At 36.0% G+C, this 26,292-nt stretch overlaps 1 protein-coding gene across 1 annotated transcript; it reads right to left on the bottom strand.

Annotated features, from left to right (window-relative positions):
• Positions 1–8,605: 8,605 nt before the first annotated feature.
• On the bottom strand, positions 8,606–22,492 carry LOC138691530 (zinc finger protein 239-like). Its single transcript, XM_069813561.1, has 5 exons — positions 22,327–22,492; positions 22,092–22,189; positions 17,508–17,645; positions 16,181–16,254; positions 8,606–11,458 (listed from the first exon to the last, which is right to left on the bottom strand). The coding sequence occupies exons 2-5, from the start codon at positions 22,182–22,184 to the stop codon at positions 10,699–10,701; spliced, it is 1,065 nt and encodes a 354-aa protein (XP_069669662.1). The 5' UTR covers positions 22,185–22,189; positions 22,327–22,492; the 3' UTR covers positions 8,606–10,698.
• Between the last annotated feature and the right edge of the window lie 3,800 nt (positions 22,493–26,292).

Here is a 26,292-nt window from a genome sequence, read left to right as displayed (position 1 = left end):
GTCTGATTGGAACAGTAGGGTTGGGTCTATGCACTCCAGAAGGAAATAGTGGCCAAACAGAAAGAAATTAGTAATTGGTGAAATAACAGTGTTCAAGAACCACTGAATGTATTATTGTAGTTGTAATTCTGGTACTGTGAAAGTGAAAGACGGATGCCATTAACTACACCAAAATGCATGAACGAAAGAACAGACGAATGAATGAAAGAATGAATTAATAAATAAATAAATTGATTAATTAATTAATCAGTGAGGAAATAAATAAACAAATAAATATAAACAAATAGGCAAATAAATGTTACACTGTGACTTTGCAAACGTGATGAGCGGTTTGCAGAAAAACACCTGGAATGGCCTCAAAACGGTTGTACATGATTTCGTAGGAAATTATAAAGCAAATGTAGAAATTAATTTGGAGAGTCTCGAGACCATGGGCTGAACTATGAGAGTAAAGATCCACTTCTTGCATGTGCATCTCCTACATTATTTTCTTGAAAATCTACGCACTTTCAGTGAAGAATACGAAGAAAGGTTTTAACAGTACATTATGGATAACAGATACCAAGGGAAGTGGAGTGTGAATGTGATGACTGATAACTGCTGGATGATTCAGGCAGACAGTTCTTCTGGAGGTGCTTCTAGATAGTCAAATAACAGGAAACTTCAATCACAATGAACTCTCTACATGAAGGTTGGCACACCACACTCACCTTTCGGTTAAACTCCCGTTGTTCTCTGCCGTTACTTCCACCTTTGGGTCCTCATTCACTGTGTGTAAGTCACTCTGCTCTTCCTAAAAGTACAGAGCAAATAAAACAGAAAGATAGCACAAATTAAATTAAGAAAAGCACGTAGATTTTAGATTCCAGAGAACTGTACTTAAATAGTATTGGGTTTAGTAGAATTTTAGTTAACAGAAGACAATTCTAGGGCCAGATTTTTCGAGGGGTAATTGTTTTCCTTGTAGATATGCGTTTTTGAACATTTCTCGACATGTGACACAAAAAGGTGTAATCTAAAATCCAGCATATAATCTAAAGCTGTTGTTACCAAGCAGCAGGGGAATTTTGACGGTTTTAGAAGGGAATGAGTACTACAAAATACAAATAAATGAGATAAATATATATGCACTAATACATATAATAAAATATTTTCAATTTTATATGACTTATTTTTAGTCAACATATCAAGGAATGATAATATGTTGAATGGTGAAAAGGCGCCTAATGCAAAGGACGTTAAGAATAGAAACAACATATGTTATTCAGAAACTAAACTAACACTACTTCTGTATTTTTGTTTGAAGTTTATGATAGAAATGCAAATTTAATTACACAAAATTATTCCAATGCAAAAGCAGTGTCAAACTTACGGTGTTATTCATGTTTTCTTAATTTTGTAATTAGGAGATACGAAAAGATACAATATTATTAGATGTTTTGATCAGATATCTAATGCAGGATATATTTTATTTCATAAAAACAAGTAAAATACGATATTTTTTTAGGTTGGCTGGCACTTCACTACTGTGGATGCCATCAGTCATTCCCTTCTGTGCTGCTTGCCCACCTACACTGTGTTTACTGAATGCTGACTTGTACCATGTTTTATATTGTGCCACACACCAGTGGGTCATCTCAGTGTGCCACGACACACTGGTGGAAATGGTTGTTATAGAGTAACTATTTAATTACATTTAATAGCAGAAATTATCTATGAACGAATAATTCAATTTTATGTCACGAATTTGGTGGATGTTGTAAGTGGATTATCTTACAACATTTTAACAACTGCAATGGTTCTCCAGTGTTCCAGTGCAGTGATGGTGATAATGCCAGCAAAATATGTCTACGGTTTAGTACCGAAAGTTAACCAGCATTTGCTCTAAATGAGTTAAGGGATGACACCTGAAAAAGCTTCAAACAGGTAACTTATCTGAACCAGTATCTAGACACCGAATTGCTAGTTTCATGGTCAGACATGCTAATTTTAATTCGACACCTTTGAACGAAATTGATACAATATTTCTCACAAGGTCTAATACTAAATCATTGTACGACCTCAAATTTTTACATTACCAGGCAAATAATGATCCGGATGAGTTTGCTTTCGACAGTACTTCTGTGCTCATTATATTTTCTTTTAGTTCAGCTCCATAATATCTGTCAGGCAAAATCATGAAGTATAAAATTATACTAAAGCTCCAGTACACAAAGATTCCTTTGCTATGACAATACTGATCATTATACCGTAGAGAAAAAATTGGTTAGATAATTCGTTGAACAATTTTGTGAACTTCATAAGTTTCCCGAGAATTTTAAGTTAGAGTCTAGTCATAAGAGCTAAAGGAAATTCAAATACAATGTTTATTTCTAGTAATTTTAAAATTGGCAAAATGAAGTGTGTAATTTTATGTCTCTCTACCTGTATTAAAATTAAATGCACTTGACTGACAGACTAAGAGTAAATAAAATAGATAATGGTTTCCTGCAAGCTGTATATGCATGTATATACCACAACATTTTGCAAAATTTAGAACCTATTCCGCAATACATTCACAATCAGCTATATAATTTATTCAAAAGTTACAAAACATCTTATCTCTATGGAGAGAAAATATGTCAATACTTAAAAACAAATAGCGAAAAAATTAAGGCCAGCATTAGTTCTCTGCAACGTGACATATCTTGCAACAGTAAATAGTGCTAAGTGTTACTTGTTTCTATCATAAAGTAAAAGGTACTGCAAATAATGTTGTAAAGAGGTACTGTCAGTGGTAATCAAAATACAAGATAAACATTGGAAGTAGAACATAGTGCATTCCTTGGGCTCCACTCACCTCTGGTTCACGTTTCACAACAGGGAAGGAAATTGGCACCGGATCTTCCTCAAATTTTATCTCTGATATGAGATCAGGGCTCTGGTTCACGTATTCCTCTTTTATACTAGTCACATGCTGATCCAAGAAGTTCCGTTCCTACAGTACAAAGAGAAGTTTCAAATGAGCAATTTATTAGACGGTGTTAGAAGACGACTACTAACATTACAAGCTGCTCTCTATATATTTGCATAAAACAGGTTAACATTATGAAAGATGGGACCGGGATTCATACACAAATGCAAATTTTTCATGCTGAAACATTTTTTAGACATGTTATGAAAAGCAAATCGTGCATATTTCGGCCATTTCTGCATATAATATACTATTGCGTATATATTGTAGCATATTTTCAAGATTGTGTTGGATTAAACCCAAAATTAGAATTGTTTTGCAAAAAAATAAAAATAAAATGAAACAATAAGAAATTTGTTGACTGTACTGGATGGATAGAAAATACTTATGTACGAAGGGAAACTATGATAAAACATCACTGCCAGCTTTTGGTCCATTGAACTGCTACACAAAAAGACACATTCCCAAATATCCCTCCCTACCCTCCTTTTATAAGTTTCATTCATTCTGAGTTAGCACACTATCAGCATTTTGTTTCGTACTGGCAAGTACTCAAACATTATACCACTGAGCTACCACACACTTCGACAACAAGCATTTCGCAATATCTTTTCCACATGTATGAATGGGAAAAATTAAACATCTCTATTTATATTTCTAATAAATTCAAGATTTGCCAAATGAAGTTTTTAACTTTACGTTTCTCTATCTATAATTAAAATTGAATGCACTTCATTGACAGAAAAAAGTAAGTAAAATAAGCAATACATTGATATATGCACGTGTCTGTATGCATCAGAACATTTTGCAAAATTTAGAGCACCTTCTGCGATTCAACTAAATAAGCAATACAATTTGCTTTAAAGTTACAAAATATTTTTTTCTATATAATATACTGGCAGCATAATGTACTAGAAAAAGACATATCCCAGACATCTAAATACTTAAAAACAATTTGTCAAAAGACAAATGAAGACAGGGTGACAATATGTAGGCATATATGTACGGAATAATCAATAATCATTTGAAAACCCTAAAACGCATCCAGAATTTTACATAAAAACATAAAGAAAACAAAAAGAAATCAAGTCAAGTACAACACATTATCAAAATAATACCACAGTCTAGTATATACAGTCACGAAGCTTGAGTTGTGAGGTTGCTAGGAACAATGGACTGAGCAGGTACTATTTCTCATTGTCTGTAATGTGGCGATAGCAGCGATCCTAGTGACTAGCAACTATCTATGGATGCATATTTATTACATATTGACATTCGTAACTGTATATACAAGACTGTGATAATACACTGTGGGAATGTGTAGCTATGGCAACTATTACGAGTAAGTATAACGAGCAATTTCTTTCTGCCACTAACACAGACTAAAAGGCGCTGTAAAAAGGCAGTGTCCATTACGATGAACACACAAGATAAACACTTGAAGAAGAACACACAGTGCATTCGTTGTGCTGCACTCACCTCTAGTTCACGTTTCACCACAGGAAACGAAATTGTCTCTGGATCCTTCTCAAATTTTACCTCAGATGTGAGATCTTGGCTCTGGTCCTCATATTCCTCCTTTATATCAGACACATGCTGATCCGAAAAATTCCGTTCCTGCAGTACAAAGAGACGTCTTAATTGAGCAATTTATTACAGGGTGTTAGGAGACGACTTCTAACTTTACAAGTTGTTCTCTATGTGTCCGTGTACCGGAGTCTGATCATAACCCACAGCATGTGCTTTACATTATGGTGGATAACAGCAGGATTTATATGCAAATGAGCCATTCCATTTGTAACGGATGTTACAATTGTACTCATATAAAGTCCAATATTTATTACAGTTTAATACGTAATATCAAATCTTGCCATCCTAATTCACTTGAGTATTAATTTGTCTGACTATTGACTAAAAGTACAAACTATATAGGAGTCCCATAAAAAAATAGGTGTAACGGATGTTACAATAAATGGAACTGTTACCTCACTTGGTACCTATTTTCTTAAAAACTCTGCTTACTAAGGCCAACGATGATTCTCATTTTTGATGAGCTGATGCAGAAAGTTTGAAAGAAATATTTAAATATGAAGAAAAATTATTTAATATTCTGTGTATCAGATGTTATCTATGAAGTGTAACGGATGTTACAAGTACCAAACAGCAAGTTTATATAAAATATGCATGGAACCGTACAATTGGAGACATACAAAATAAAACAACTTGAAATAATGAGTTCCTGGGATCACTTTTTCACATTACAAGTTATTAATCTCACAATTTTAAACATTTTTTTCATATACATCGACAGGATTAGTGAAATCATAAAAGCCCCTGGCTCCCTTTGTTACTATTTTCGGTGGTGATATGATTTTTACGATCTGTTCATACCTGATGTACTTTTCATCATGTTCATCTATTTTAAATAATCTACCTGTCTTCCCATTTAACTTCAGAAACACAACGCGAACTTCGTCATCATTGTCAACTTGAGTTTGGCATATACCATCATATCTACACTGATCAAATTTATTAGGCCTACTTATTCCAAGTCAGCAAAACATATTTTCCTGGGTTAATATTATATGGGAACAGTTCAGTGGTAGTCAAGGATGAGTCTGTAGATAATCTAGGGACAGTATCTGGAGCATTTCTGGCTTCTTCTTCTTCTTCTTGAGAGTCAGTATACACTTCATTATAAAATAAGGTCCTCCGGGAATTACTGGTAATTTATTTAGTAACTTGGACTTTTCAAAATGAGAACCAGCAGTAAGGACACAGAAGACAAAATTGTTATCTGCTTTCTGAAAATGGTGAAATTTTCTTACTCCATGGATTTCTTGTACATCCGTCTTTCATTCAGGAAGGAAGCTGTGCTATCAACATCACTTTTTGCAACACAAAGTATGTTGAATGTATGACTTAGTTCCCTTGCACAGTTATAAAAATCTTCACCAGTACTCAAAGTAACAGATCTTGATTTGACAGCTGTCCAGACTATTCTCTTCACTTGTCCACCAATAGCATCAACTGCTGCCTTGCCAAGACCTGGTACAAATGTATTCCATTCAACATACACAACATTTAAGTCATCAGCTAAGTAACATAAATTGTGCACAGTAAATTTGCTTCTAAACTGGGATGCACAGTTGTCAGAAAATATGTTCAGGTGTGTCATTAATGAACAGACAGTTTCCTTCTAAAAGTATGAAATAATAGATTTTGAAAACAGCCAACCCGATTCTTTGGAATGTGTTACATCATCACTTACTGTCGTTATATTTTTGCATGCAGTACCAGTACGTCCTTCATCGTTACCATAAAAGGATGGTCAGGGGTCACTGAATCCTTTAGGAAATATTTTCAAGGCGGCCGTGTTCAGACAGATGATTGAGGTTCAGAACGGTTGTAATTCAAAGTTTATTCCTCATTGTAATTTTTTTTAGCGTAATTAATTTTCTTCTAATATTACTTATCAATATAATTAATAGTAACTATTCGGTAACATCCAAGAATCAGTGCGATGGCAATACTTCTAAATATGAATTTAAATTGGGATAGCGCATTTTTCCTTTCTCCCATCCTACACCATTTCACTGCGTTTTCTTCCGCACATTTTCCTATTTCTCTATTTTCCCTCTATTTACTTTATTCCACTGACTACTTTATGTTAAATAGGAATATCTAACTTACCGCTACCTTTAAATACGCCATGATTCGATCCGAGAACTTTCCGTTTAGTGAACCTCTATCATAGCCATTACCCTACGAATTCGTTGACAACAAACCCTTAAAAATTATATTTACGCACAATTAACATCAAATACTTCCAAAGGTATTAAACATATGACTTTATTATTATATAGTACAACTGAATTCATTGGTTTTCTATTATTACATTTAATATGCCAAATTGGTCACTAATTAATTATCTTAATATTGTACAAGGAACCAATATGATAGCATTACTACATTTATCCACTACTAATTGTGTCATTATAGCCTACATATATTAATTCGATTCACTATATTAGCCTACTTTCTTTAGTATTCTTTTAATCTCATTGTGATAAGTTAAATTTTCACGTTTCTTTAAAACAATTTTTTTGTACTGCAATGTAATTTTGCGAATATACGTGAAGTCATATGTCTTAGGCCTATTATGTCATCCAACTTTTTGATCTGGAAAACAGCGACTCTTTCTTAGATAATACGAGCTAATCATCTATATCAATGTCAAAGCCAGCTAGACCAGCATTAGCTTCGCTTTCTGACCAGACAGGAACTTGTAACAAGAAGTTAGGCAGATACTATGTCTTTCAAGATGAATGGTTAACAGAATGGAGAAAAAGGCTTGAGATGAGTGATGACTCTATTGCCGAATTTAGGTTATGTACCGATATACAAAGATTAATGTAACATATGAAGGACTACGCGCAGTGTAAGGTGTCTTCGAAGAAACAATATTAGGCCTACAGGTGGTTTGACAAATGTTAGGCAGTCTCATATGATTTCAAAATTTTGTATAAAGAAAGAGTCGAAATAAAATCTTGTGTAGCATAAGTTGTATCGGCTTACCATGGTCTTGTCCTCAGTGTAAGTTACAATATTCAAGATTGTCCAAATAAACTGCATCCAGAACTCACCTCTCATTCCAAAATTGCTTGCAAATATCGAGTGTGCACACGAAACATGCCAGTGTCGTTGGGACTGTTTTGGGGCCACATACTCAGGAATAACTCATTCAAGAAACAAAAGACAGTTATTGTTTCTTTTAGTAGTTTGTTAGTTTATATGGTCAATTTAGTAAATAAAAGATTTTCCCAGAGCCAGACACTGTAACCTCAAAACTGGGGATAGTCCTGGCGTATTACTCTTCTATCAAGACGAAAATGAGTCCAGTGAAGTATTCTCCGAATACATCTCAACAATGTTAAATAGAAAAGGGTGGAATTATCTCAAGTCGCCGGATTTACAGTTGTTAATCCTGTATTTAATTATGGAAAAAAATGTTTCTGTGTATCATAAGTTGTTGGCAGTGAACCAGAGCATACAAATGGCAAATTCTAAGTGCCGTATTTTAAATAATTGTTTGATATCTGCTGTAACAGTTTTCACATTTCTTTAAATGGAGGCATTTGTCATAAAGGTGTGTAATGAATTTTCATCTTCTGCAAAACCAAACGAATTAAAACATCTTTTCGACTTTGCTGACATCAAGTATAAAACACTTTTGAGGTAGGTACCAATGCGGTGTCTTTCATTGTACCCTAAGGTTGTTGAACTCCTCTTTTTCAACTGGAAGACTGTGAAGTCGTACTTCTTATCTCAAAAGGAAGAAGAGTGCAACAGTTTGTCGTGGTCAGACTTCAGTGAAGATGGCGATGGCGATTTTTCAGTTCTTTTGTGCATTTTTTGGTTCCTTCACAATATAGGCCTACTAAGTGTTTCACAGAATGATTTAACAGCTCGAACACAAGACATATACATCGACTGAGTTGCATGCTTTGATGTAAAAATTGAACTCTGAGCTTCAGAATAAGCAAGTTGATAAAATAAAATATTTAAGCACATGGCTGATTGAGATAAACACAAATTTCAGTCTAGTGCATCACTTTTCTTTGACAAAGCTCTGCAATATCTTGTAAATGATATGATCCTGAATTGTAAATTTAAAAAAGGCCTCTTTTGTGTTTGAAAACTCCGTTCACTTGGAGGGCTCTTTGAGATATTTGTTAATGATCTTCATCTCAACATTGATGTTGATCGATTGTATGAAGATATTTGTACCATTAAAATTTTTTTTATGATATAAACGAAAATGATTTGGAAAGGAAACTGACGTCTATTTTCCAAAAAGGGTTTACAATAAAAATGAATAATATTTTGTTCTTTCAAACCTTAATTTATTTGATAATACGAAAACTGTTAAAATTAAGATTATAAGAAAATTAGGAACCTCATCAATTTAAAGATTCAGTGAAAAAAAAAAAACGAAGGTACGTATATAATAACTCGGCTACATGAACATATGAAACTGATTATTACAGGATTCAAATGTGTACGAGTAATAAATTAATCTATAAATGCTATACAAAATAACAAAAATAGCATCACACCGATAGGTAGACAATAGCTTTCTTAAGAAATGATTTTCCAATACGTTTAACGCTGTCTTATTAGGAAACTAATGTACATAAACTCTTGATTTCTATCTAATGTCGAAGGGACTGCAATTAAGAATGATTTGTCACATTGGCATATTTGAGTACAGTGGCCTATTTTCGTGTATTTGAAAGAAAATATCGTAAATTTGTTGCTTGCCTAACATAACAAGATTTGTCAATAGGATCACTTCAGTAGCTTACATAAGTATGTAATGCAGAAAATGATAAAAAATTGATTCCTTCTTGTGCCTTAAAGTGTGCTATAAAACAAAAATGATTTTAGTACTGAATGGCGAAATAAAACGGGAACTAAAAGTACCGCTAATCGTAAATCGAATCCAAAGACGTAGCTACGAACATCATTGTTTCCAGATATAATGCATTATGTGGCATTACCAAGCAATGCTTTCATTGAATGCCTCATTTTGTAAACATTACAGTTTCTTTGTATCATGATAATGTTACACCATGAGAGATAATGCTTGTAATGCAATGAAAAAAAGAGAAAGACAGGACAAGGTTCTATACTGTCTCCTCGGAAAATAAAGATGTACATTTCACAGATTTGACAAATCGTTAATAAATTTGGTGTAGTCCACACCTCAGGAGTAACGGTCAGCGCGTCTGGCCGCGAATCCAGGTGGCCCGAGTTCGAATCCCGGTCGGGGCAAGTTAGCTGGTTGAGGTTTTTTCAGGGGTTTTCCCTCAACCCAATACGACCAAATGCTGGGTAACTTTCGGTGCTGGACCCCGGACTTATTGAACCGGCATTATCACCTTCATATTATTCAGACGCTAAACAACCTAGATATTGATACAGAGTCGTAAGATATCCTAATAAAATAATAATAAAAAAATTGGTGTATAATCAAGATGTATGGAATAGGCTGCTATTGTTCTTATGGGTTTACCTCATAGCTAAGAAATTTATTGATGAAGATGGCTAAAGTACCTTGTCTCACGTCTTTCTTTCTTAAGTCATGACAGTATTTTGTAGAAAATGAATAAAGTAAAAACGAGTATAGTTATTAATAGTTATTAATTTTTGTATGAGAAACATTTGCAACAAGCATAAATAATTAAATTGAATTAGTACCGTATAAAAAACAAAATCACTTAACACGAACATTTGATATGAATATCGTTTGTGTGTCAAGGTAAATGGATTTTAGGTTACCCGAATAAATGAAACCACAAACATCACATTTGAAAGGTTTCACGCCTGTTAGCTGCCGTAAATGGCACTTTAAAGAATGTAACAACGAAAAACAATTAAAGTTTCTCGCCTGTGTGCCCGCGTTCATGACATCTTAGGCGATATGCTCGGGAGAAACATTTGCCACAAACAAGACACTTGAAAGGTTTCTCCCCCGTGTGTATTCGTTGATGAGATTTTAGGCCACCCAGTGTCGAGAGGTCTCTACAACAAACAACACACTTGAAAGGTTTCTCCCCTGTATGCACGCGTTTATGCATTTTAAGGCTATTTGAATGAGTGAAATGAGAGCCACAGACATCACACTTAAAAGGTTTCTCGCCTGTGTGCAAGCGTTTATGTACTTTTAGGCTCCAAGATTGCTAAAAGCTCTTGCTACAAACATCACACTCGAAAGGTTTCTCATAAGTTTGCCAGTGTTTATGACGTCCTAATTGTATCGAGAGGGAGAAACATTTGCCACAAACATCACACTGGAAAGGTTTCTCACCAGTGTGCCAGCGTTTATGACATTTTAGGTGTATCGATTGGGAGAAAAACCTTCCACAAACATCACACTGGAAAGGTTTCACCCCCTTGTGTATAAGCTGATGTTTTTTTAGGCTACCACGTGTCGAGAAATGTTTATAACAAACATCACATTTGAAAGGTTTCTCGCCATTGTGGATCCGTTTATGACACCTTAGGTTTACCAATTGGGAAAAACATTTGCCACAAACATCACATTTGAAAGGTTTCTCGCCTGTATGCAAGAGTTTATGCATTTTTAGGCTACAAGATTGCGAAAAGCTCTTGCAACAAACATCACACTTGAAAGGTTTCTCGCTTGAGTGCTGGCGTTGATGAGTTTTTAGGTACCATGCCCTTGAAAAAAACTTATTACAAACATCGCATTTTAAAGGTTTCTTGCCTGCATCCTTGGGTGGACGTCCGCTCAATTTTTCAGAATTCGAGACAGTCATTTTAGACAATTCAAATTCGAATTTTTTCTCGTCTTCACGAGTCCGCGAAGGTTTTTCCGAGCAACCTGAATTCTTGGGAATCTCACACACAGTCCCGTTCACTTCAGGTGCAAGACTGCCGAATTCTGATGTTACAGTCCTCTCATTGGTAGCTGCAATACTGAAGGAAACATACTGTGAGTCTTCGAAATAGTCGCAAAAAATATACATACAATTGAATCAGGAATTGCAGAAAGAGCACATGAACTTATTCGATTTTCTTGCACTGTTGATATAGGGCTATCATTCCATGCAGAAACCACAATGTCAATATAGCCGTCTCACATTAGGAGACCTGTGAAGTCCAGAAAGCGAGCAGAAACAACTCATGTCAAAGGCATGTGCCGAGACATTGTTTCCGATTTCAGACGGCAGATATCTTCGACACAAGGATACAAAAATTCACCCCACCGAATGACAATGTCTCTATTCTAGTGGTGAATACGATGAAAAATAACTAAAAAATTAATATATCTCTTCCAATAAAACAACCCATACGGAAACTATTTTTACAGCGTTCGTAATTGCGCTAGAGTGGCCAAATTTTGACATTATTAAAATGATAGAAGGAAAAAGATTAATTTTTTTATCTGCCCCCATTAGAATGTTTCCTTGTAAGTACAAAGGAGAATACATATTTACCTTTTTTCATTGGCATATCCAGGAAAAATCGTGCCAATTCAAAGAGACATACTTGACGATATACGCAAGCTAATGCGTTATATACGACATGAATATCAAGAATTTTACAATAATATTCTTCAATGGCCTCTTGTGGAAAAGTAAGTTCATTTATATGCTGAACTTATCTATTAAGTACACATATATTATATCCCTAATTGGACAAATAAACTTTAGTTCAACTGAAATTGTTACACTACAATTTTGATTCCTTGCAGAAACAGCACATGTCATGCTAATATATATATACACATTAACAATTCATTAGATGCCAATAAATTTGATTTGTATGAAGAAGCCAGTACTATAACCAAAGATGTGGTGTACCAACATACCAGTAATATCGTTTTTTATGTGAACTGAAAAATTTAGTTTTCATGACATGTTCTGTTACTGCAATCCCCGATTCAATTATTGGATATTTAAATCAAAAGAAACACAAACCTATTTCACCAGGAGATGCAATAGCATTAGTGATGCATCCTTGTAAATAATTTGTGACTAATTTTGGATGTATAAAAATTGTCTCACCAATTTGGTCCCCATCTGTACAACCTCTTTGTTCAAAATCACATCTTTCGACATGAGTGTGATATTTTCTGCGACTGTTTCGAAATTCGGGATTGCAAATGTGCTATAACTTTTTCTACACCTATATTTGCCACATATACGACGTTTATATGAGTTTCTCGCCAAAAGTCCTGTACAACATTTATTTAAAAATTAGGTTTTCGTCCTACAGCTTTGTTATTTTCACAGCATGTAGATACATATTTTAGGAACAAAATACCTCTTTTCTACATAATCCCCGTCCGTTTCAACTATCTTACCCCACTTTTGAATGAGGGCCTGTATACCTGCACGGTAAAAGTTTGGACCAACATGTCTCAGCCAGTCTTTAGCAGCGTGCACGAGGGAGTCGTTATCTTCAAACCTCCTCCTGCGAAGAGATTCTTTCAATTTGCCAAAGAGATGGTAGTGGCATGATGCCAGATCAGGACTGTAAGGCGAGTTTCACTGTTGTCCATCCAAGTCTTCTGATCTGGTCTGCGGTCTTGTGACATATGTGGCCGTGCGTTGTCGCGCAATAGGAGCACATCCTGCTTCTCCTGATGTGGTCAAACACGACTCAGCTTGAAGTTTCCTGAGAATTAATGGTGGTTCCGTGTGGCATGATGTCCACAAGAGTCGTCCTGAATCGAACAAACACAGTAGTCATAACTTTTCCTGTCGAAGGCGTAGATTTGAATTTCTTTTTCTTCAGTGAATTTGCACTATGCCATTGTCTGCCTCTTTGCTTCCAGATCAAAATGTTGGAGCCATGTTTCATCTCCTGTCGCAATTTTTCCAAGAAAGTCATCTCTACCATTCTCATAATGGTCCACAAGTTCGCTGCACACTGTTCTCTGGGTTTGTTTGTGGGCTTCTGTCAACATCCTCGGAATCCACCTGACACAAAACATTTTTAACCCCAACTGTTTCAATATTCTGCACACACTTGCTTCTCCTACTCCAACTTGGACATCGTGCAATGCAGAGCCTGCCACTGCGAGGAGTATTCCGAATATTGCCGTGCCCTCTTTCAACAGATAATCTGCTTGCCCACCGACTAACCCTACTGAGATCAAACAGCTGCATCTCCATACAATTTTTTCAACTTCTTGTGAAAGTTTCCTACTGTCTCGATCTCACAGCACAGGAACTCGATAGCAGTACGTTGCTTCTGAGAAATGTTAAGTACAGCAGCCACCCTGAAGGAGTGCTATCATGGGAAGGACTTGTGTTAAATTTGAATACAAGCAGGGAGGATGAATCTATGACCTCCATAAATTGCAAAGGTATAGAATAGAAAATGAATTTTAAAAAATTGTGCATTATCTTTGGAGTGACCCTCGTAGATTGTTAATTTTGTCACTTTAAAATTTTGAAAATTTGGAGAAGAACATTACTGATTCCATTTCATAAAAATCATTATCATAAAAAAAATTGTATTGGTATTATCTCTAACACGGCCATCACAGTATCATGACATGTACTGTTCGAAGAAAGACAACAATTTCAGCCACAAATAATTCTCGACTATAACAAAACCAAAGCAGGGGTGGATACTGTCCACAAGATGGCTAGAGAGTACACAACTTCTTAGATGGCGTGTGCGACTGTGCTGAAATATAAATGACGTCAGTTGTGTGAACGCTCTCAAGATTCCTGAGTAGAAAATGAAGCAAAATCATCATCATAGCCGCCTATTTCTGCTTGAACTAAGTGACCAGCTGGCTCGTCCCTTCATGGCCCAGAGATCTACGACTGCAGCACTGAGAAAGCCAGAGAGTGTTTGTATGGAAGCACTTGGTACACACAATCCATAGAATGAACCCTGCATTAGCCACTGTATCAGCTGGAAATGGAAGGGAATGTGGACACTGCCACATGTGCCGAAGTTTGCCGACAGCAAACTGACCTCAAGCTTCAAATGATAAATGATCAATGGCGTATGCTGAACCTGGAGTATGGGTGTTCTGTTAAAAATATATAATTGGTGTACAGTCGCACGAGTTTAGTACACATTTCAAATTCATTAACTACTCGTGCTACTTGAGTAAATAAACCATCTGCTGTTCTATCAGTACTAACATCTACAAAGCACAAGAATCTTTCATAGACATGGCGGAGAACTGTAGATAGTTGAGATTTGTTCTCGGTATCAGAAGTTTCATCAAGTATTATAGCCACAAATGAAACTGAGTTAATTTCATTTTTTATTTCTTCTTTTTCTACATCAGCAATAGCTTTTATGATATCATTTTGAATCAATGGAGAAGTTCCTGCAAACACTGTGGAAGAATTTAGAAGTGTTTCTGAAAGTAAACCATATTTTTTTAACACATTCAAATATTCTAAACTAATTCCTTTCTTCAAAGAACTATCTGATTCATCATGTCCCAGTAGAGGGAGCTCCTGGTTAGCTAGAAGACAAATAGCGTCAATGATCCGTATTAATACATCTCTATTTTTCTTTAACCCTTCGTTGTATTTATTGGTATTAGTTCTTCGTTGATCATCAAGTAAAGTATCAATTCACTAGAATAATTTCAAGGGAAAAATTGTTCCGTGCGGCTATCCCGTAACTTGAAAATCATAAGTTTCAGTGATGATTTCGTGACACCACTCCTCTAAACTCACTAAGTGTGGGAGATGTGGGAAGTAGGAGAGTTAATGGCTTTATTTTTTTTGTTGGTTATTTAACAACGCTGTATCAACTATTAGGTCGATGCATTTGTGACAGTGAGACGGTATTTGGCCAGAAAAGATCGGGGATACGCCATAGATTACCTGGCATTCAGCTTGTGGTTGGGGAAAACCTCGGAAGAAACCCAAACAGGTAATCAGCCCAAGGGTTCGAAGCCGCATCTGAGCGTACCTTCAGACTGGCAAATCATTAACCGAATGAGACACGCCACTGGCTAATGGCTTTATTGCTAAGGACTCTGCATTAATAACATCACCAATAAGTTCCTTGAGTGCGTGGGACAGTAGGGCTAGGTCTATGAAGTGGAAGGGGACACAGTGGCCAAACAGGAAGAAATAAAAACCTGCTGAAACATTGGTCAAAAACGAGTATATGTATTATTGTTGTTGTAATTCCGGTGACGAGAAAGTGAAAGATTGATGTCCTTAAGTATATCAGAAAGCAAGAACTAACGGACGAACAAAGAAATAAGTGAATAAATAAATACAATAGAGAAATTAATGTTACATAAAGACTTCCTAAACGTGACGAGGGATTTGCAGAAAAACTCTTGGAATGGACTCAAAATGGTAGTTCATTATTTCCTAGGGAATAACAAAAACTTCAATTATAAAGAAACTGTAGAAATTAAGTTAAAGATTTCAGGACCCTAGGATGCTATATAAGTGTATGCAAATCCATCTAGGTTATTTTCTTGAAAATCTAGGAACTTTCAGTGAAGAACGTCAAGAAAAGTTTGAACAGTACTTATTGAAATCAGATATCAAGAGAAGTGGAGTGTGAATGTGATAGCTGATTACTGCTGGATGATTCAGGCAGATATTTCTTCTGAAGCTGCTTCTGAACAATTAAGAAAACGGACATTTTAAACACAATGAACTCTCTACGTGAAGACTAGCACACAACACTCACCTTTCGGCAAAAACCTCGTTGTCCTCTGCCGTCACTTCCGCCCTTGGCTCCTCATGGAAGTCACTCTGCTCTTCCTACAAATACAGAGCAAATAAAACAAAAGATTGCTCAATTTACATCAATAAAAGTGCATCGATTTCAGTTGTCACACAAATGCATATAAGTCTTATTAGGCCTAGTAGAATCTTAGCTAATAAAGGATAATTTGTGCGGTATATAATTCATGGGGCACATCTTTCTTGCAGAACAGCTTTTTCAAACTTTTTCAACATGTGACTCACTCATATAATTTATTGTTAACGAGCAGGAGGGGAATTTCGAGGCTTTTACGAGACAATGAGTATACTATAACATACAAATAAAGGAGGAAGACTTCAAGCAGGTACATTGTTCCCACCAGTATCTGGACACAGGTGCACCAATTTTATGGTGAGGCATGGTAATCATAACACCACATCTTTGGACAAAATTTCGTCTAATCTATATCTTAGTAAGTCTCCAAATGTTTAAATTACCAGGTATATAGTTGTCTGATTCAGAAAATTCGTTCAATTATTTAGTCAACTTGATAACTTTCCGGAGAATTTTAAGTAAGCTGGTGTCTACGCATTAGAAGTATAAGAAAATTCGAAATCGTTGTTTATTTCTAGTCATTTTAAAATTGGTAAATTGATGCCTCTAATTTTACGTTTGTCTACTGTCCACGTATTAAAACTAAACACAATTCACTGACAGAATAAGAGTAAATAGTTCCATGCATGCTGCACCTGCATGTATGTATCATAAAGCATCGCAGAATTTAGAACCTATTCTGGTATCCACTTATAATTAACTATATATTTTATCGTAAAGATATAAAATATCCTTTCCCTAAGGAAAAATACGTAAATGTTTAAAAACGAGAGGTGATAAACAGATGAAGCCAGGAGATAATGTTTGTAGATAAATCTACAGCAAAATCAATTACTTGGAAACTGTAAAACGAATTAAGAATTTAGGCAAAGACACAGAGAAGACAAAAATAAGTCATGCCCTTAAGAACAACATTTTTTCAAAGCCACTGTGGGAATGTGTTGAAACAATTAAGAGTAAGAGTAACAAACAATTTCCTCTTCGTATTTAAAATATAAACTGGGATAAAATTCCAACACTAGTTCTCTGCAACATGACATAACTTGTAATTAAAAATAGTGGTAAGTTTTTTGTCTCTATAATAGAGTAAAAGGCACTAAAAGTACTGTTGTAAAGAGGTAGTGCCCGTTACAATCAAAATGCAAGATACACACTGGAAGAAGAACACACAGTGCATTTCTTGTGCTCCACTTACCTCAGGTTCACGTTTCACCACACAGAACGAAATTGGCACCGGATCTTCCTCAAATTTTATCTCAGATGTGAGATCATGGCTCTGGTCCACATATTCCTCCTTTATACCAGTCACAAGCTGATCCACAAGTTTCCGTTCCTGCAGTACAAAGAGATATCTTAAGTGAACAATTTATTACAGGGTGTTAGAAGACGACTTCTATTCTTAACAGCTGCTCTTAATTTGTTGATATGCATCAGCCTGATCACAACCACAAGACGTGCTTTACACTATGACGAATAGGGTCAGGTAAAAAGGTTACATGCCATGATGGCACTTGGGGGGCATGGAGGTAGAGCCCCATGCTTTCCATGACCTTGGCACTAGAATGAGGTGGTGTGGTCGACACCACGCTCTGACCGCCTTTTACCCCCGGGAAAGACCCGGTACTCAATTTTATAGGAGGCTGAGTGAACCTCGGGGCAGTTCTGAAAGTTTGGCAACGAGAAAAAAAACCCTGTCACCACCTGGGATCGAACCCCGGACCTCCCAGTCCGTATAGGGTCAGGAGTCATATGAAAATGTATATTATCGGTGCAAAAACATTATTCAAGTGCAGTTTTAATAAATGAAGTGTGTTTACTTGATTATTTAATGACGGTGCAACAACTACTACATTATTTAGCGTCGATGGGATTGGTGATAGAGAGAAGGTATTTGGCGACATGAGGCCGAGGATTCGATACAGATTACGTAACATTGTAGTTCGGAAAAACCTCGGAAAAATCAAACCAGGAAATCAGCCCAAGCGTGAATCGAACCCGCGTACGACCGCATTTCCGGATCAGTAGGCAAGCGTCTTAGCCAACTAAGCCACGCGAGTGGCTTCAGTGAAGTTCTCAGAGAACAGAAACACAATAAAATAAGTAATAATAATTTATTTATTTAATCTCGCAGAGCTAAGACCAGTAGGCCTTCTTTTTCGCCCAGCGAGACTCTAATCCTACCTGAATACTACTGCCTTACATAGTTAATACATTACTATTTTGACCGTAAAAGAGCATGAAAGTGAATAATGAAAGTAAAAGTAAATTATTAAAGATAGTTAAGTAATGTCAGTGAGACAATAACAAACATTGGTAAGAAATAATAATAATAATAAATGAGATAATTTAAATATTTATTCTGTGACATATATAATCATTAAAGATTGAGAAACTTGTAACAGCTATATTTCAAAACGAGAATTGTTTGGAAAATATTTCCTTAGTTTATTCTTATATTGGTTTGATATCTGACAGTTTCTGACATTACTCCATAGGGAATTTCAAAGTCGAGGAACAGCCACAGTGAAAGAAGTTGAATACCAGGATGTTCGGTGGGAGGGAAAGGATAATATTGAGAAATGCTCTGATCGTGTGTCTAGATAACGGATAAGTTTTGAGCATCATTTCAAATTTTACTGCTTGCACTCTGATTCCATAAAACCAGTATCATAACATGGGGTGAGTCCGATCAATATTTTGAGTCATGTAAGGTTACATCCTAGTGAAGCGTCGATTTAATTTTATAATAATCTATTTTGCAGAACAATCTCTACCGAATGTAAATATCTTCCATTGTTTTCCAGTTCATATTGTTTAATGTATCTCGTAGATTGGTGTCACCTCAATAGGTGGGGTGAATCCGATCACACATTACTTTTTCATTTGAAATTGGATTCATACAACTGAATGAGTGAAAACTATCACTAAATGTAGTTTTAAAAAAGTATTTAAAGAATGTTTTAATATTTATGGAAAATATAATTATAACATCATAAATGACTAAATCAATATCGTAGATTATAGTATTAAAGAATGTATATTTCCCACGTCACAAGGTTATGTTGCACCGCCTTTCGAACTATCTGCCCTACTTCTACTTCAGTGGCAGGAAGTATAAGAAACGTATCACCATCTCCCACCGCTTTTTTCAGAGACAGTTCTTGTCATTCAAGTCGTCTTCAATTATTGTATACAATTTGACAATGAAATTATTTATTATTTTCTTAGGCTCGTTACACAATTGAAAACATTTCGATAGCAATAAATGTGTAACGAGAAAAATCAAAGATTGATAACACTGATTCAAACGGAAGTCCAAAAACTGGAAGAGATTCTCGTTCGATGCGAAAACCTCAAGCGATTTCCTCGATGGAATTGGTAGCTCAGCGAAATTTCTTGACACATTTATCAAAGAGTCGACCTGGTTGGCGAGCTGGTATAGCGCTGGCCTTCTATGCCCAAAGTTGCGGGTTCGATCCCGGGCCAAGTCGATGGCATTTAAGTGTGCTTAAATGCGACAGGCCCATGTCAGTGGATTTACTGGCATGTAAAAGAACTCCTGTGGGACAAAATTCCGGCACATCCGGCAACACTGATATAACCTCTCCGGTTGCGAGCGTCGTTAAATAAAACATAACATTTTATCAGAGATGTTTCACATTTATTCTATTTATGACTGACTGTAGTAAAAGATTAAGTAACAACACAGGTGGTTGTGAGTGTACTGTATCGTTTTTATTGACAATGGGGAAAGATGGCTGATAATAATTGGAATGAGAAACTTAACGGCCTTCTACTATGCCACCCATAGATCTTTTTGTTTGATACACGGGATGAAAACTATAAAAACACGAAAACTTAAAGCAGAAATCTGTAGACATATATCAGATGATCTGAAAATAATATTTTGATGAGCTTTAATGGTATTAATTACAACATTTGATATTGTATCTATATATCTTAACAGTTTACAGTTAACCTTTATTTCCCTGAATGAATGATTACCACAATCAGAAAAATAATCTCTGAATGAAGAAGTGCACAGACGATCATAGCGACAACTCACTGTAGTGGGTGGAGAAGGGCTCTTTGCCTCTTTCGCGCTACACATTTCTCCATAGTGACATCTCTTCAAGTGTGTAACGGGCCTTTGTGAGGAATCTTATAGTAGCGAAATTATTTTCAGATAACTTAATTTAACAATCAGAGTAGTGTAACGGATACAATACTCTTCCGAAGCTTTTCTAGTGCTCAATTTTCCTAATTTTAAAGCTTTCAACACATTACAAAGGTACAGTGAGCTGTAATTGCATTTTCTTGGTTGTCGTAGCTCCTTTGCATATACTCAATTATTGAATTTAACCTACACCGTAACGTAAATTAAGTAAAGACGCATAACTTAGTAAAAAAAATTAATCCCAATCATGAATTAGCTGCTTTTGCATTATATACGAGCGTGATTGGAGTCATCTTCTAAAACAACACATTACAAAGGACGTAAAATAAATACGAAAATAGTTTTATCCCTGTGGTTTAATGACTCAGTGGAACAACAGTAAAAATTGTTATTCTGTGTGTTGAACTTTTTATATTATAGTTCAGTTTCTCATTTTGAAATTTTAAGCTAAATTTGTAGGAAAGTAAAAACAGACTAGAATATTTTATTAAAACAACTTAAATTATTTTCTAAAACAACTTAAATTATTTTCAGTGGATTACTATAAATATGATAAAACCTGTTTTAGACAGTAGGTTTATATGCAGATATGAGCATTAAGATTGTCTGTTCTGTATATAAATAAAAATGCTTATTAATAATAAGGTTTGTTTTGCAAAAGTCAAAGTTTGGCTCCATAAAGTCAGGAGCACCACTGTTAATTTTATAATGGACAGATTAGAAGATGAACTTGATTTTACATAGATAAGAAGTAGGATAAAATAAAACCAGAGAATGAGAGGAGCTTGTACACAACATCTTAAAAAAAAAAAAGACATGTTTTGATGATATGGTTTTAAACACTGATTATTATTAACACAGAAAACAAATAAACATATCACAAACTTCTGATGGTTTAAAAATTAATAATAATAGCAATCGCTAATAACTGATATACAGCTAAGCTGCTCGACCTTCTATACAATCCTACTGCAGCTACTTGAAATCTAAAGGTGTGGTGAAACATCTAATTAAATTTAATATACGCATCACAAATGATCAACCACAAAATTATAGATCAAGCCTGGTGATCACATTTTAATATTTTAAGTTACATTGCAAGCCAGCGTACTAAGTGTCGATCCTGTACATAGTGTACAAAATTCGTTTTATTTTAGAAAAACCACAAAGTAAAAAATTATACATTTGTTAGGTAACGAATGAGGTCACAAGATGAAGTTGAAGGCACATCTCCTGCACCATATGCATGCTACAGATGTCAATATGGACTTTACTTAGAATATGGCTTAGGGTACTGCATTAGGGAGGTTGTAAAATTTTAAAAACTGAGAACTGTTTATGAAAGAAAGTTTCAATAAAGCTTCCTGTAAACTATATGTTAAATTAAGAACTCTGATCAACTCTCAAATGGCTTACCCGTGAAAGATATGTACAAGACGTGCTATGATGACAAAGAAGACGAGGTACTGGAAGATTTTTTTTTTTTGTTTCATTAAGTCCATTGAATATAATTTGAGAGATGAACACTTTATGTCGTAAGGTAAATTTATATCTATATAAAAATCGCATATACAAAACAGACAGTAATGGCTTATAATGTACCTCTAATATAGGTTTCTTCTCATCCTCATCTGTGTCGTCACTTGTTTCTACTGACAGTGGGTCGACCTCGAGTTCCGCCTTGATCACATCCATCGTAACTGAAAGAATTGAGAAACTGACATCCATTTGCAGACGGTGAGCTGTTGGGAAAACGTCTTTACTCGTTGTTACAAACTGTGATTTTTACGGCGAATATGGACTACTTGTCAAGATCCATATGAATATTGATACTTACGGGGAAAGTATGTGCCGCTGTAATCAGAAACCAGTTATTCAGAAGTAGTACATATACTGTAATCAATCTAGACTGATAATGTATTCAAGATTAGAGCCCATGTTTACTTACAATATACCGGTAATTAAACACTTCCAGAAAATGTAATTCAGCGTCCCAAATTAAGTAAGATGCTGAGACGAGTTCGAGTCTTCAATCAGATCTAAGGGGCAGTGACACTATCAATAAAGGAGAGGATAAACATTAGGGTGTATCGAAAAAAAAGACTTTTTTGAAAAATGAAGGTGGCTAGTGCGGAAAAGTTGGAACTTGTGGTAGAAAGACTGCAGGAGAAAGAAAGTTAAATTTAACCAATATCTTGTGTCTCCGCATCGATACTGAAGATTCGAATTTATAACGCATACTTGTAAAAATTATTATAACGACAGTCCTCATACCTATACAACTACCCCCCGTCAACCAGATCTTTTAAACGTTAGCAAAGATAGTGCAAGAAGAGAAACATCTGGCATCGTGGAGTGAGAGAAGAGAGGGTTCCTGCCAGTCAGGGTAGCGTCTGCCTAGCAGTCATATTAATTGGTAAGCTCTTGTTCCTGTGATATAGTGTACCATATCAGTGATTTAGTGGTACATGCAATAGTTCTTATGCATCGTGTTGTCATGAGTGGAAAAAATAATTCCGTACTCGCCGTACCTGCTGCTGAGAGTCCTTTGTTCGGTACACCAGGACCGATAAGATAGTCGCAACTTCCAACCAATGTGGTAATACACTTTATTTGGATCAGACAGTTAAAGACAAACGAACTAGGTGGAAAACACCTTTCAGTAAAAGACATCGCTCATGCTACTGCCGACAAACTTATCGAGGTTGGAAAACAGCAAGCCTTCCTAACCATCAGCAAGCGTAGAGTAGTGGAAATGATAAAATTGTATCATAGTAAATATCAGAATATTCTGAAATCGCACAAACGAAGTGGGCCAACCTCAAGGGCGCATGAGTAGGCTTTTATTAATAAAGGTCGAAAATTGTTTGATATATGCACTTGTAAGTGCCCGGACCCCCACAGACTCTGAACGTGAGCTAAGTAGGAAAGATCCATCGATAGAACTATCCTTTCTGAAAACCAGAGAAATTAATGAAATATGATATTTGTAATATCGACATTGTGACGACCAAGACACTATTTAAGAGTGAATATTAATTTGTCTTCTCCATGCAAATGAACTTCCACTTCGCCATCTAATTGAACATTTCGCTGGTATCACTACAGGTCCAGGAACACGTTCTGGACCTATCAGAGAAGAGTTACTCCATTATGAGACAAAATCAGTGGCGAATTTCAAAGCTCTTGAAGTACCCTGGATCAAAAAAATTAACGTGGAATGGATCTCTGATCTTAGTACTGACCAGGAGTATCTCCTGGGACTCTGTCAAGCCTTCATTCTGGCCATTGTCCGATAGAGCTTGAAAGGAAGAAACCAGGGCCAGTTGTTCAATCTCGATAGCTTACAACTGCTTGTAGGATTCTCCGCTTGTATGTGAGCCGTAGGAATCCTTCACATAATTTAGTGTGCATAGCTGAGAAATGCCATGCTTCCGAACGAAGTCTGTCAACATTTGACAAGGGTGGGTAGAGGAATGGGGCTCGAAGAACAGCCACCTCCTCGTAGTGAGCCCTGGGTTATTTCCGAGTGGAAATTTAAAGAAATAAGCGAAGAGCTGCACTACAAAAAGAAAATAAAACAGATACAGAGCATTAGGCTCGCGAAACTTTGGTGCTGATGCGGAGACACAGGATATTGTCGATTTACTATTTACTTTTCTTCTACGCTCTTTCTGCCACAAGTCGCAACTTTTCGGCACTAGCCACCTTCATTTTTCACAAAAAAAAATTTTTTTTCGATACACCCTAATAAACATGCATTACGTTTAATTTATAATGCTATTACAATGACACTTAATTGATAGTAATGCTTGTACGTACAAATCTGCTTGGTTTCTACAAAGGGTAGTTTGCACGCAGTGTAATAAGAATTGTCTCAAACACGGCTGCATTTTGTCCGCGCACAGAATTCCTGTAATGCCTTGTTCCCACGGCGCGTCGTGGCGTGTGGCTTGGCAAACCTCGAGCTGCTCGAGGTCGCTTGTGATCTGTCGAATTCCGACCACGCACTGCTCCCACGGTGCGTCAAGGCGCGTGGGTTGGCAAATCTCGAGTGGACCACTTCTCCATTGCCACACGTTCTTCAGTTGCATTTGTTTCGTTTTTCTTTAATTTTAATTCTTTTTTGGTTAATGGAAATAATTTTCAATAAAAATGAATAAAGTTTATGAATCGGACAGTGACGAGGAAGTAGACATTAATTTATGCAAATGTTGTTACAGTATCTACGAATAACTACTTAAAAAAAAAATGTAAATAAATGAAAAGTGAAATAATATATCGATGGGTGATCGGCAGAACATCTTAAGCACCACTTTTTCAAAAACGCGTTTTTTTACTCAATGAAGAGGGAAAACATGATGCACAACCTGACAAAACGGCGTAAGCGAGTCTTTGATATTGAATGAGAAAACAATAAGTACATTTTATCTTAACTGTTTAAGAATTATTTTAGTGACCAACAAATCGTCTTAAGACATGCCCAGTTCCCAAATAATCATTGTATCTTTTGTTACCAAGTGGCTCATACGATAAGAAATTCCGGCTCTTAAGATAAAATTTATGGTTGTTAAGATATTTATTTCGGCTCCTATTCCTAGCAATAGACGATAAGATTATCAACTTTTTTCTGTTTACAGTTCACAGTAATTCATTACCGGTACAGAAATTATCAATCATTGTGAATTTAGTTTAATTTTACATACAAGCACAATGATAATAAAAACAGCGATAGAAACTATATAATAATGATTATTTAAACTCTTTTGCGCTTTTTCTCTTAGGCTTATTCAATGCAGGTGTTCTTGTCGTAATCACTGAACGTCTATTGTTGTAACATACTGCGCACGAATAAAATCAGCACAGTAATTTGCTTACTATGCTATTGGAATCAGTACAGTTTGTGAATAAAATGAGTAAAGAATTAACTTTCCTAAGTAGAGGAAAATCTCTCGTCAATTTGTCTTGACAGAACAAGAAAACAAAACAGCAAACGATCAAAGTCATTTGAATATGTGATAATAACCTAATAAGTTTGTCAGAAATTCTTGCTGGCCACACTAAACATTTCACAGATGACTCTTCGCTACACCAGAGTTCAGTCAAATGATTTGAATTTTTTTGCAGATGAGATGTTTTAACAAATACCTATAATATAATAACCTATGTTTCGTCTTTCCACATCATCAATAAGAACTATTACGAGTATTTAATAAGAAATTATCATAAGCGCTTCTTACCCGTTGGTGTGTAAACAGTGTGCAAAAATAATGCCATTTTGTCGTACGCGAACCATTCTGGCTTATATAATTCAATAGTTCCAGCCCCACTTCCCTATTGTTTTTTACTTTCATCGCCAACTTCCCGTAAGTAGCCATCAGATGGTCCTTCTTCTTTTTTAGCTCTTTCAAAGAACACTCAATGCTTGCTTAAATTACTTTGAATTCGTTTCCAAGCATCATAAACCTGGTTCCATCTTCATGGTGTTGATTTTGTGGATTCCATATTCACTAAACAATCTACAACAGGCCGTCGGAACGGGTGCACGAGCCGCACTCAGGCTTGTCTTCCGTCGATCCACAAGCCTTTGATGTCCGAGCATTTACCGACATTTGACGGGAAAGGTCGAGACACCTCGCGCAATAACGCATCTTTACATTCCCACGGCGCGAGGCTTGACAAACTTCAGACCAGGTTCGACAAGCCACACGCCGTGGGAACAGGGCTTAAGACGGATACAATTGTCGTGATGTTCCACATTTACGTTTTAATTTGAAGAGTCCACTGCAAGAATGATGGATGT

The sequence above is a fragment of the Periplaneta americana genome, chromosome 16, assembly GCF_040183065.1.
Source record: "Periplaneta americana isolate PAMFEO1 chromosome 16, P.americana_PAMFEO1_priV1, whole genome shotgun sequence".
Classification (NCBI taxonomy): domain Eukaryota; kingdom Metazoa; phylum Arthropoda; class Insecta; order Blattodea; family Blattidae; genus Periplaneta; species Periplaneta americana.
This window is presented reverse-complemented; position numbering and strand designations above follow the sequence as displayed.

Bases quoted from the DNA above. Each gene is read 5' to 3' on its own strand.
- LOC138691530 (XM_069813561.1), bottom strand. From the start codon at position 22,184: ATGGATGTGATCAAGGCGGAACTCGAGGTCGACCCACTGTCAGTAGAA. The intron at 16,255-17,507 runs GTAAGTGGAGCA...CTGTATTTGTAG, and splicing joins TGGTGAAACGTGAACCTGAG to GAAGAGCAGAGTGACTTCCA. The intron at 11,459-16,180 runs GTGAGTGTTGTG...TGTTTCCTTCAG, and splicing joins AACGAGGTTTTTGCCGAAAG to TATTGCAGCTACCAATGAGA.